General features: G+C 37.0%; 1 protein-coding gene across 1 annotated transcript in view; it reads right to left on the reverse strand.

Moving 5' to 3' along the window:
• Window positions 1–1,551: 1,551 nt before the first annotated feature.
• LOC117288251 overlaps window positions 1,552–13,706 on the reverse strand; it is a 52,350-nt gene continuing 40,195 nt past the window's right edge. The window contains exons 16-28 of the mRNA XM_033769037.1: window positions 9,544–9,736; window positions 8,819–8,909; window positions 8,135–8,224; window positions 7,278–7,363; window positions 5,971–6,090; window positions 5,456–5,538; window positions 4,868–4,999; window positions 4,448–4,539; window positions 4,027–4,117; window positions 2,985–3,237; window positions 2,450–2,531; window positions 2,026–2,118; window positions 1,552–1,762 (exon numbers count right to left, since the gene is read on the reverse strand). Of these exons, the coding sequence (XP_033624928.1) occupies window positions 1,561–1,762; window positions 2,026–2,118; window positions 2,450–2,531; window positions 2,985–3,237; window positions 4,027–4,117; window positions 4,448–4,539; window positions 4,868–4,999; window positions 5,456–5,538; window positions 5,971–6,090; window positions 7,278–7,363; window positions 8,135–8,224; window positions 8,819–8,909; window positions 9,544–9,736 (1,608 nt within the window). The 3' untranslated portion in view covers window positions 1,552–1,560. The remainder of the gene's footprint in view (window positions 1,763–2,025; window positions 2,119–2,449; window positions 2,532–2,984; window positions 3,238–4,026; window positions 4,118–4,447; window positions 4,540–4,867; window positions 5,000–5,455; window positions 5,539–5,970; window positions 6,091–7,277; window positions 7,364–8,134; window positions 8,225–8,818; window positions 8,910–9,543; window positions 9,737–13,706) is intronic.

Raw genomic sequence — 13,706 nt, forward strand, 5'->3', positions numbered from 1 at the left:
TTTTCTTTCAAACACAAGAGTATATGCTTACGAACAATAAAACAAATATTTTAGTAATTGTTTGTCACGATTTATATGTTTAAAACATATATAAAGTTGTTTGGGGGCTGACTCCGCCTACCCCTTTTGTGACGTCAATCGAGGCAGACTTTGCCTGCAATGCGTATAGCAAACACACGTGTCAAGTACATGTACGTCCAAGTCGTGAGTTGGTACGTTTCAAAAAGTGTTTTTCTGCATTCAGCAGCAATACACCTGTTTTTTGAAACGTACAAACTCACGACTTGGTCCGTACATGTACTTTGCAATTGCGTTTACTCTATGCATTACAGGCAAAGTCTGCCTCGATTGAAGTCACGAACAGCGCCCTTTTGGGTCGGGGTCTACTCTTAAATTTGTAAATAACATAAGAACTGATTTTTTAAAACCTTAGTTAACTGTTTATTCACATTCCACTCATCAAAACACATATATTAATGACAAGAGCTTTATTTTGAAAACATACCACTTCCAGGTGACTTTAAACGCCGGCTTTGTGAGTATTAAACTTTTAATATATAAACAAACTCCTTCATACAGCGGGGCAATGTGAAAGACGGGGAAATGTGGCATTGAATTGCAAAATAATAATAAAACTACTTGATATTATTTCGTTACTTTGGAGCCATGCTTAAAATGGGGTAGAATGTTTTTAATTCGATATTAATTTTAAAAATCATAAATATTGGAATCGGTGTACAAACAATTAGTAAGAATCACGAGAAGAAACAAAAGATAACAAAGATTGTATACATTTAGCATGCAGTATAGCAATAATTTGATCATGGGAGACCATTTCCACTTCATTCTGCTTTTAGCCTGAATTTGCTGTTTTGTACAAATACATTGTAGCCTATACTAATCTTTTGAAGAATCATGCTTACTGAAATAATAATGATTTAACTTAAAGACATCAGGACACCTTTGGTAATATTGTCAAAGACCAGCCTTCTCACTTGGTGTATCTCAACATAATTATGCATAAAATAACAAACCTGTGAAAATTTGAACTCCAATGGTCGTCCAAGTTGCGAGATAATAATGGAAGAAAAACACCTTTGTCACACGAAGCTGTGTGCTTCCATGGGCTTGAGGATTTCAATACATCAAAATTCAACTCTGATGTCTCGAAATCAAATTCAAATATTTTGGTGGAAAATTACTTCTTTCTCGAAAATACACCAATGAGCACAGACAGATTGTTGCAAACTTCCATCCTCAAAATTAATAGGGAAACAGTTATTTTGTTTCCAGAGTCAAATGCGGTATGTTTCTTTCCTATGGTCAAATTGTATCAAAACCAAAATTTCCATCTATTAAAATACAACTTGTACAGCTATATGGCTTCTGGAGTGGGTTTAAAAAAAATAGTTTGTTTGTAGGATATAACGCTAAGAGTCACTCTTGGTAAGAAGGGGGGGGGGGTACAGAGATCAATGCAAAAGTTTTAAGAAGGCAATATTTACAATTCATCGTAAGATTAACTTAAAGTGATTTGTGAAATCTCGCCCATTATAGAAGCTACCCGTCAAATGCAAGTACATCCTGCAGTGTGCTAACCGCTGATTGGATAGCATGTGTAGTGACTGCCATTTGTTGGCGCACGATCTCCCAGCGTGATTTCTGATCGGGATCTTCATCGATCCGAAACATGGCGTCGATGATGCCTGGGAAGGCATCGGCGGCGTAGTAGTTATTACTGCTCGGGGCAAACACAATATGCCTGAAATGGAAAGTAAACATTTGTCGGTTTATCCAATCATTTGAGAGTTGTTAAGGGCATTAAGCAAATTAATAATAAATTAAGCAAACTCGCACAATAAACGTGCCCGAATCTTCGAAAACGCGAAAAACTTTTATTTACCGGTCAACTACAAAAAACATGTTACAATTACTCCATAACAACTACACACTATTATGGGGTTAACTTGTTATTCTTATAAAGGTATTGCACGGAGCAAGGACCGTTAAAGAGAAAAGACCAACCTTAGAAACTTTCGGTCTGGGAGTCCAAGCGGGTCGATGAATGCCCTCTCCAATTGCATCAACTGATCGTTGACACGACGGACAGCCATTAAACTGTTAACAATCGCACAAAATAATGTTTAAATCGTTAGGTTCCTTTGCACAATTATCTAATAAAGCCTGACAGCAAAAAACAAAATGTTTTGACTGACACTCTTCCTGTACCATCCAATGGTGATAATAAATACATAGTGAAACAGAATTCCTGATGATTTGGCATCAAAATCTGAGCAGTCGTGACAACAACCTTCCTTGTATGTAAAGGTGTTCAAATCATGCAAAAGATTACGCCAACAGTTTATGCAAATTATTCGTCATGCAACGTAACTATTTTCCAAAACGTGTCGATATGCTTTCCCGCCTGATTATGACATTTTATACTTACTCTTTGTTGTCAGTTTGCTCAATTACTTTATGAAATTCTGCAGCAGTCGAAGAGAAGTTGGACAGGGCAGAGTCAATGTATTCTGTCACAGTGATCAAAGAAAACAACTTATTGAGGCCGGAATTAACAACAAGGCAATATGAAGAAGCCACAGGTTAAACTTTTAGTGACGTAATTTGAGTAGTGCGCCTTCGTCTATAGAGGTCAACAGTTTGTTCATTGGTCAATCTTGTGCGCCGCGCACTAATCTGCACATCTTGTTGTTTCATGATGGGTTTACCTCAAATCACTATAGAATTGTCATTGCTTTCCCTAAAACATGCATATGAAAATGAAACTTGTCAGGAAATTTCCCTATTACTTAATTTTAACGCTGAATCTATGAGCAAACTAATTTGTCATCAAACACGAATGACAGAATTTCAGAAGACGGCACCATTAATGGCGCCCTCCCTTGGTGGTGTTCGGTCATTTTGGTACCTCAGGTTTGACAAAATCTCTTCCAAAATATAAAACATAGCATGTGATATCTTACCGAATGTTATTCCTTTCAGTGCCATCTGAGATTCGTAAGCACTCTTGACGTCATCCATTGTTCCCCGAATCTTATTAGCATAATCATTGCAGTCGAAGGGCAAGATGGCGGACTCTGATAGATCACGTGCAACTTCTGCCCACAGTCTGGCCACAGCCTGGTGCCTCAGGAATCCATAATCAAGGAAGGTCTTCATGTAATAGAAGGTCTCATAGACCGAATGGTAAACGGGGTAGCTCGATATACCAAGTTTCTGTGTAAGTCGAATATACAGACAAATTGAGAAACATTTGCGTAAAGTTTATAACAAATAACTAATATTTTAACCAAGATTGGTCTGAAGGCGCAAAGATATTTAAATGAACTACAAAACTATTTTTTTTTTTAATATCGAGTACAGACCACACGGAAAGCTGGTAGGTAAATTTAGTTCAATTTCAATTCGCTCTAGTATTTTTTTTTCTTTAACCCCAAATCCCTTTCAGTTTTTAGCACAGTTTTCTACCCTGCTGTGTCCGTTGGCTTTGTGGGACCATGGAGGTAGAAAGGACCTCATGTAGAAAGGACCTCATTCACCGGCGAAGGAAACGCTGATGTGTTTGAGACAAAATCAAGAAAGATAACAATTCTCAGCATGAAAGCATAAAATAATGTTGGCTTTGACACTATTGGTAATTGTCAAAGACCAGTCTTCTCACTTGTTGTATCTCATGATATGCATCAAATATCAAACCGATGAAAATTTGAGCTCATCGGTCAACGAAGTTGCGAGATAATAATGAAAGAAAAAAACACCCTTGTCACTTGAAGTTGTGTGCTTTCAGATGCTTGATTTCGAGACCTCAAATTCTATAGCTGAGGTCTCGAAATCAAATTCATGGAGAATTACTTCTTTCTCGCAAACTAAGTTACTTCAGGGGGTGCTGTTTCTCACAAGGCTTTATACTATCAACCTTTCCCCATTACTCGTTACCAAGGTATTTATGCTAATAATTATTTTGAGTAACTACCAATAGTGTCCACTGCCTTTAGGGTCACATACCTTGTCATAAGAATACCGTAGATCAACGGCTGGCACTCCTATACGGTACATAAACGGGGCAAAGTCACTCCCTGCCCCCAAATTGCTCATCCTAAAATCATGAAGACAAAAAGAAGTTGAAGACAAAATTACATTCCTTGTTCTCATTTCTTGAAAACCCTGTTGAAAAGGTTACACCCGAGAGTAACCATTCATCTTCTTATGTAGATAATTAATGTTTATAAAGGAAGAATATAAAATAAAAATGCATAAGATATACTATCACGAAATCAAAATTGATGAACACGAAGAGATGTTGGCTGTTGACGATGCGACACAGTGGGCACAAACGTATTTTATAATTTTATTATTATTTAAGGCAAACTGTGAATGATACTTTGCAAACTTTAGACCCCGTTTAAAGGATAAATAATTGACTTACACTGGCAGTGTGTTAGGGTCAGTGTCATCGGCGGGACGTCTTTGTCGCCAACTGTCATACAAAGACGCAGCAACGTCCTCTGGATCTGGTACCTGGCGATCAAAAACACAGAGGAAAAAAAGACATTTGAACTTCAACCACTCAATGAAAGATGTAGGTCTACAAATAGATGTGATCGAAACCCTTCGAAACAGTAAAACAACTGAAATAAAAAAATAATCAATTACTTATACATTCCCATTAAATTGTACGAAAAAGTTTATTTAGGCCTACAAAATTTACATGTATAATAATTTGTTCATTTTAATAGCGCGAACTCCAACGAACTAAGTGAAGAAGAAAACAAGCAGCAAATACGAAGACTTCTTTGGGGAAACCCGACTCTCAGCAGAGTGAAATGTGTTTAATGTGAAACAACACCTTTTTGGAAGCTTCCCAGATTGGTTTGTAAAGCAATGGCGTAGTCTTCACACCCAGGCTGTAGTTACCCGAGACGGCTCCATCCACGTTGATGTATGCAACAGCTCTCGCAGCAAGAATCCGCTGAAACTCCTTTATGAAATAGTCAAATAAATTCTAGAGTTAATTAACCAATTATTTCCTTTAAACAAGTTAACATTATCATCATTATCATTGTTTTTTTTAAAAGTATTTATTAGTTCAAATAAATTTATTGTTCGTTATTATTATTATTTTTTTTTTTTTTCTTCACAAACGCAACAAAGAAGTTACATCATTGAGATTTGTTCGTCAAAAAGGTTGCTTGTCAAGACATTGGCCTATGTTGGGACGCATGTTCTCTAAACCATGGCTTTAGACTCGACTGGACTCATCTCAGGCTTGTGGGCAAGATTTAGCTCTGCCAGCATTTTGAAAATCGTTCACTTTTGGTACGGGAACAAACAAGACAGCCGTAGTCAATGTCAGTTCTGAATAACGTAGTTTCGAGAGTGTTTTGAAAGCTAGAGGGGGGGGGGGCTACGTTGATGTGAGAAGCAGTATGCCTACCTCAACGAACTCGGTTGATCCTAACAGACCATACTCCTCGGATCCCCAGCTTGCAAACAAGATGGACCGTCTAGGCTTCCAACCTATTTGTGTAAATAACATACCAACGATCGTTATAAACTTGTCATAGGAAGTGGTATTTTCAGTTCTCAATTAGCCTATCTCGATTTTGCTTTCGTGTTTGTTGACCTTCAATTGAAGAGAAGGCTCGCACACGACACGCACTGCTTTTAGCAAAATCTCCTCCTCATCTTTGCCAACCTTTTGTTCTCAGTGAATTTTCTGTTATAACGTGTTCTTTGTAATATTATTATACCATTTATATTTGTTATATTGTTTAACTCCAACTCTGCTTGCCTTGATGTAAAATAAATTGAAATTAATTCATATGAATTTAAAATTTAAAATTCAAACAACAAGAAACAAACACAGTGAACAAATGCATACACATAAAAATAAATAAAAATCTTCATCAGATATTTTGAACTTTATGAGCATAATAACATTCCTAATACCTTCTTTTCTAAGTTCTCCGAACACACGAGACACCTCCATAAAAGCTGCCGTGCCACTGCTTGGATCAACGGCCCCATAGACCCAGGCATCACGGTGGTTACCAACCACTACATAACGATCTGTTGTACGTGTATAACAATCAAATAACATTATACGTCGTTAGCAAGCAATTAAAGGAACACGTTGCCTTGGATCGGACGAGTTGGTCTATAAAAAGCGTTTGAAACCTTTTGTTATGAAATGCATATAATTAGAAAGATGTTGTAAAAGTAGAATACAATGATCTACTTGACTCCCATAAATGGCCGACCGTGTTAGTCGACGAGGTTAAAAGAAAACCATGCAATTTAGAGGCGTATTTGTGTAGATCATTGTATTCTACTTTTAACACCATCTTTCTACCCATATCCATTTTATAACAAACGGTTACAAACGAATTTTAAAGACCAACTCGACCGATCGAAGGCAACGTGTTCCTTACAGCAAAATTGTGTTTCAAAAAAACCGAGCGTGAAAGTGTGATCGTTTTTTGGCCATTTGTAAGTCATTAAAAATAGGAAGGTTACCTTTTTAGAATGAGAATGGGAAATTTATTTGGGGTAATTCTAGCAACAAAAATGTTAACAGTAATGAACATTTTTGTCAGGCGCCATTGTATTGCTTGCGACATTCTGTTACATGGGAAAAGTAGCTACTTTGTGTGCCTATATATAAGAAGAGGTATTTTACTGGAAAACGACAGAACTACAGATACTTGTATTACATCTACATTAAAAATATAAAAGACAAAGTCTATACATAAATCATTCAAAGAAGCTAGTGTGTTCAAAATGATGAAACATATCTAAATAGAGATCAAATATTTCCGTGAAGTCCTGTGAAATCTAAATTCAGTCAAAGTGTTCCTCTGTAAATGCTGCACGTAAGGTTCAGGGACATATCTAAATAATATGGGTACTATTGAACTTTCCATATTATTAGCAAAGTGCACAAGGTTGATTCAAAACCTCCCAAACTCGTACATATATAGGTCTATATGTATTTCTGTGTTTTTTCTTCAAAGTTCACAATTTGAAGGTCGTTTCAAAACATTACCAAATTGTTAGTCTGCTTTTCAAATAAAAAAATGCACAGTTTGAGCCGCAAGCTATAGGCATAACAGACTATACGCTTAAGAGTACAAGGTTACCGACCAAATTACCATGTCAAAGGTACAATCTGTGGGTGCTCCCCTGCTGTTTGGCAGAAAACTGTTAAGCGGTATTCTCTGCTTAAGCAGCTCTACTAAATTGGGCCCTAGTTTTACCTGGCTCAATTTCTCCGCGGATGAATCCAATGACGTCGTATGTCGTCCGCGTTTCCCTGGTTGTGTGAATGGTCATTTTCACATTTCTGTATGGCACGTCATTAAGAAAACAAAGACAACAATAAACAGTGTTAGTTATTATAATTATCAGGTTTTTTTTTTTTTTTTACATGCAAACTTTTAAACTTGTTGCTGGTAGACAAATCGTACGGAAATCGTGTTTACTATATAAAATGCTGGTTGTGGTCGCACATACAAGAATTGAATTCGCATCCTATTCGTTTAAAAATGTTAAGACAAGCAACTCATTAAACTTAAACTATATAGGGCATACCAAATCTTACAAATTGGAGCTTCTTCATCAACATTATTAAAGGAACAATACAGAATCAGTTTTGCTGACAAAACAATTGCTGGCAGTGTAAGCACTTTATGTAATCCACCAGATATATAAGCTGACAAACCTGTAGAAGTTTGGGATCGATCGGCCATCTGGGTCCCGAGAAAATAGTGAAAACCGATTCACATTAATTTGCATGACATCGATGCAAAAGGAAAAATGAATAAAACGATCACTGAGCGATGAACACCAAACACGAAATAAGATTATTTATTTCTCAATAAAATATGACATTTCAGACAGAAATATTTAAAGGGATGTTTTCTACTATCATCATCATTAGACCTTGTAAGTTTTATGTTAATTTGTGATCTTCACGATTTGTGTTTCTTACCAATTCTGTAACGTTTCTTTAATTCAATTGATATTTAGGGGGATTTCTTCGTGACCGACGAACAGCCATTACAGACAGGAATTGTGGGGAGTTCCAGCAGAAGATAGAACTACCAACACCAACCTTTTAGGGTCTACAAACCCTGGTCCTAGACGGTAGGTTACGGGCAGATGACCCTTCCAATCCTCACTTACCTCAAGACCTGTCATGTTTCTGAAGGAAAAACAAAAAATTAAATTTCCTTTCTTGACGTTTCAAAACTTAAAGTTAAGTTCTTCAAAGGTTGATTTAATTAAAGACACTGGACACTATTGGCAATGTCAAAGACAAGTCTTCTCACTTGGTGTATTTCAACATATGCATAAAATACCAAACCTGTGAAAATTTGAGCTCAATTGGTTGTCGAAGTTGCGAGACAATAATGAAAGAAAAAAGACAATGGTCACACGAAGTTGTGTGCTTTCAGATGCTTGATTTCGAGACCTCACAATCTAATTGTGAGGTCTCGAAATCAAATTCGTGGGAAAACTACTTCTTATTCGAAAACAACGTTACTTCGGAGGGAGCCGTTTCTCACAATGTTTTATACTATCAACAGCTCTCCATTGCTTGTTACCAAGTAAGGTTTTATAATAATAATGTTCTCTTGAGTCTGTGTTAATTTTAAGAAAATATTTTGTGGGGTGTAGTCATTGGGCCTATATCAGTTTTATACAAAACAATTTTTTTTCAGAGTTGTATTTAGTTGTTCCAAATGTTTGTTCTTTTTGGATGGTATTATTATAGAGGAACCAGTTTATAATTTACCCCAGTAGTATCTGAGCGTCTCCATAACCAATGGGGTGGACTGGGATCTTGGGTAGCGCTGTGTCATAATCATCTATCCGGTACGCGAAGGCTAAACAGAGAAATACATTGAGACTGTTTATAATTTGAGTATGCTACAAATCTTGCAAGCAAACAAAAAGTAGGTTTCTGGTCATTGTTAAGAATGTCATGTTTACTCAGCATGTTCCTAAGTAGGAGCCGGGTTAAGTGCTGTATCGGGGAAACAGTTGTTATTGTTTATAACTCCTGAATTTATGTGGACATTAAGACACAAACTGTAACATTTACCGTGAGACTATAGTGTACTATCTTGTATGTCAGAGAGGCCCTATAACATACGAGGTCACTATTGTTGTAACAAATGATTACATGGTAAGAAAGGGTTATCATGTTTATTGTCAATAGGTAATTTAGATCAGACTGACCATAATACTAGCACCACTGTGAAAATCTGGTGTGTTCTGAAAAGAACCGTCGGTTGACAACCAATAATTTAAATTTTAATTATTTCCAGAAAATAACTTAAACAATGGAGAAGATAAAAATACATAAAGTTTACAATATTAACAACCAAAGGTACACACACACGTGTAACCCCGACTCTCATGGACAACCCCAGATCATCTTGACAATAACAAAAAGATTGTCAGAACGGTCCGAGCAGCTGACCGAAAGAGAGTTATGATTATATGAAAGTTGCCTACGTTTAGCCGGGTAACCTGGTGTGACAGGATCACCCTTAGCATCGCTGACAAACGTGTTGCCTCTCTGAGCACCGGTCTCTGGTAGCCACCAGCCGTTTGGGTATACCTGGATGTCTCCATCATCCACGGCATAGTCAGCCGGGTCTGAGTAGAGAATAAGACCCTTGGCTCCTGCTGCCTGTGCGTTCAGTGCCTGTGGGTTCCAAGCAATAGATACCAGTAATTTTATACACCACTTCAAGGCACAAAATTTAAAAAGATAAATATTGTAATTGAAATGTTTTAAGATTCAAATACAAATAAAGTTCACACAAATGTTTTGTTTAAAGGCAGTGAACACTATTAGTTATTACTCAAAATAATTATTAGCATAAAACCTTTCTTTGTGACGAGTAATGGGGACAGGTTGATATGTATAAAACATTGTGAGAAACGGCTCCCTCTGAAGTGACATAGTTTTCGAGAAAGAAGTAATTTTCCATGAATTTGATTTCGAGACCTCAGATGTAGAATTTGAGGTCTCGAAATCAACCATCTAAACGCACACAACTTCGTGTGACAAGGGTGTTTTTCTTTCATTTTTTTTCTCGCCACTTCGACGACCAAATAAGCTCAAATTTTCACAGGTTTGTTAGTTTGTGCATATGTTGAGATACACCAAGTGAGAAGACTGGTCTTTGACAATTACTAATAGTATCCACTGCCTTTAACCACTTCAAGGTTTCCAGCAAGTTAATAACACAACTCTCAGGCATTTGCAGTTGGGCACACAAGAGAATGTGTAAATTTTAATTTCGTAACTTCTACTCTGAAAGACCATGAATTAATGAAAAGTACAACAAGATTTTAATTGAAAAGTTTACATACACTACAAATACAAATGAAATTCACAAAAGCGTTTTGTAAATGAAAGACGATGCAATTATCAAAAATAATTACAAAACGTATAACACGCTCCAAGTACTTTGCAATAAAATCAATTTTAAACAATTCAGTTATTGAAATTTCGCATTTTGAACAACAACAACAAAGCACCCTGCAAAACAGGAAAGATATAACTAAATTAAGACCACGCCATAATGTGAAATAAATCACTAAGGAGTGGTACTAAGAGATACAAGTAATATACAGGTTATAATATACTTTTATATTGGTGTGTTTTTATGTAATAAAAAAAGGCCAACGGAATTTCCCCCTGCAGGGACAATAGTATTTGTATTGTTTGCAGCAAATGAGATTATATGTAAAAGAAACAAGGTAAATTGTTCTCAACACGATTTTTTTTCCATAAATGTTTTCGGTTAAAACAAGGGTAGGCCTAGGCCGAGAACAGGTTACGTTTAGTAGGTGTTCGGGACGCATTTAAACCCGTGTGCACAGCTACCGCCTTACCTTATTTCCGCGGAATATTTTGCCATAGCGTGCAATGATGATGGTATCGGTTAGGTTGATACCAGCGTGATTCTTCTCCAGGAATTCAAAATCCTCCACCCTTGCATAGTTGGCATAAACTAAGTCACCCTGAATTTCAAAAGGAAAAACGCTGACAGGTATAATAAATAGCCCTTTTCACACAAGAGCAATTTAACAGGGGTCCCTTGCTTTATTTTTTTTAAATGGTTGCAGAATGTTGCAAATTGCACTTCGTGTAAAAGGACAATAATGTTTGGACTTTCCATGGTATATATAGCAAATTCTTCTAAATGTTGAGAAAAAATGGGGTTTATTACAAAGGCGAACTTTTAAAAAAAATGTAGAAAAACTGGTCACCTCTCAACCCCCAAACACGTCTTTCAGTGCCTAATAAATCACCGACACCAAAAAACCACGATGAATAGCTTATGAAATCTCACTCACTCCCCCTTCACAGACATTATTAACATGGAGGTGGGTAATTAGTTGCTTGTTTGTTTGTTTGTTTGTTTTATAAAGGTATTGGACACTATATTGGGATTGTTAGCACACAAATTGTACTTGGTAACAAGCAAAGGAGAGCTGTTGATAAAACATTGTGAGAAATGGCTCCCCGTGGAAAACGTTGTTTTTGAGAAAGGGGTATAACTTCTCACTCAAATATTAAAAGACCTCAGTCCTGAAGCTTTTATTAGGCATCTTGCGATGACCAATTGGGTTCAAATTTTCTCAGGTTTGTTAATTGATAAATATTATGTTGGGATACACAAAGTGAGAATACTGGTCTATTTGACAATCACCAAACGTGTCCAGTGCCTTTTAAGAGAGAACAAACAAAAAAACAATGGCATCACAACAAACGATTTATTATCAGGGGATTTCTCATAATACATTTATATTTATATAAATTAAAACCAGAAGGGAGATGGCCTTATCTTTCGATCAAAACCGGAACTCAGAGGCATAAACATTCAAGCACAAACAAAATACATACCTCTGGTTCACCTTGGTACGAGTAGGCATTGAACGGAGGTACAACATTGGGATGGTCATCTTCTGGTCGAAGTATTGCCTCTTCAAGTTGGTTATGAAATATCTCCACGCCATCATTTAAAATAGAAACCTGGAATTTGAAATCAAATTGGCAAGAAACAAATGAAAAGGCTGAAAGACATGGTCCCATAACACAGTATATCGATACCGAACACTCAACCATCAGAACGCACTCTTATCTGCTCAAAACAGGACTTTCTCATTATGTTGCTCCCCGAACAGGGAACAACCTTACACAGTAGGCATCAGAAATTGCAACTCTTTGCCATTGTTAAACAGATGTCTTAAACCTTGTTTCTATCAGATGTATTATAGTGTAGTATAGTTCCATTGGTTTTGCTCTTTTCGGCGCTTTGATATCGATGAAAAGGCGCTTTCCAAACGGTTATACCGTGAATCTCGTATAACCACGGTACACGGAAATATGAAACACACGGTTCCCGTACCGTTAGTCTCATTTATCACGGTACTGTGGTATTATGAGGGGATACCACCGCAGTAATATGAAATCCACGGAAGAAGACAAATTAATGAATAGAAATGATCGACACTACCGTTTTCTTTATTCTGAAGCTTACCTTATTGGGAATATTCTCATCTGGGTATGATAGGAGTACATCGTAAGGTACGAGTTTGGCAGAATCCAGTCCCTGTTCGAGCCACTTGTCCCGTATGTATTCAGCGTTTTCATGCTCTGCTGGCGAGCCACCAATATGTGGTTTGTTCGTGAAATATCTGCATTTATAACCAATAAATACTGCATTTAAAATCAAGAAATAAAACAGTCTAAGTGTCAGAAACTAACTATAACAAAGTCTCTCTCGAACAGCAACTTCATGGCCATACAGTCCCCAAAATGGTTTAAATCTGAACTGAAACTCATCTTACATTATTGTCATGTGTATTGTGGTGCCTCTCAGCACGAGGAACACATACAGAGGTGAGTTGGTTACACCAGTTAGAGTTGCCTACAAATTTGGGAATGGGTTCACTTTAAACTTGACCCTTTTCAAAGTCGGTCAGATATTTTGCAGGTTTTGCCTAAATGCATACAGAAATCTGGTTAATTATTCGATATATATTAAATGCAAAAAAAATAGTTAAAGGCCTGATGTTTCGACCCAAACAGTCTTTCTCGAAGGCTAAATGACAACACAACAAAAGTGAACAGGTAACTAAATTTATGTGTTAGTGTAACAAAAGCAGTGAAGTGAACATACATGAATAGTGAGAAAGGAGAGTCATAAAGCATATTATGTAACTTTTTAATAATATAAACAATACACAGACCTACCGCAAGTTCTCCTCAATATTAGCTGCCATGATCTTGTCTATGACATTCGCCGATGTTCCGGTGCTCGAGTCGGCAGAGGAGCATTCTGATCCAGTCGGTGCTGAGAAATATCCAATGACTACCCCCAAACCCAGACCAATCGCAACGAGAAAACAAACTATCACCCAGAAAATAATACTTGGCCACGTTGTGGTCTTTTTACCGGATGGTTGGTCGTCAAATTTCTCCATCCTTAAAATGATATTATGGGCGCTTGTATAGTCGGAGCTTTTTACACGGTAGGATAAGTGCCCCAATCGCCAACACCAATATGCGGAAATATGATAGCTGGAACAACACAGGTCCCAATATTTATTTATGCTCAATTTGAGTAGAGATTATATCTGAACTTTGATACCCTAGC

The sequence above is a fragment of the Asterias rubens genome, chromosome 1, assembly GCF_902459465.1.
Source record: "Asterias rubens chromosome 1, eAstRub1.3, whole genome shotgun sequence".
NCBI lineage: Eukaryota > Metazoa > Echinodermata > Asteroidea > Forcipulatida > Asteriidae > Asterias > Asterias rubens.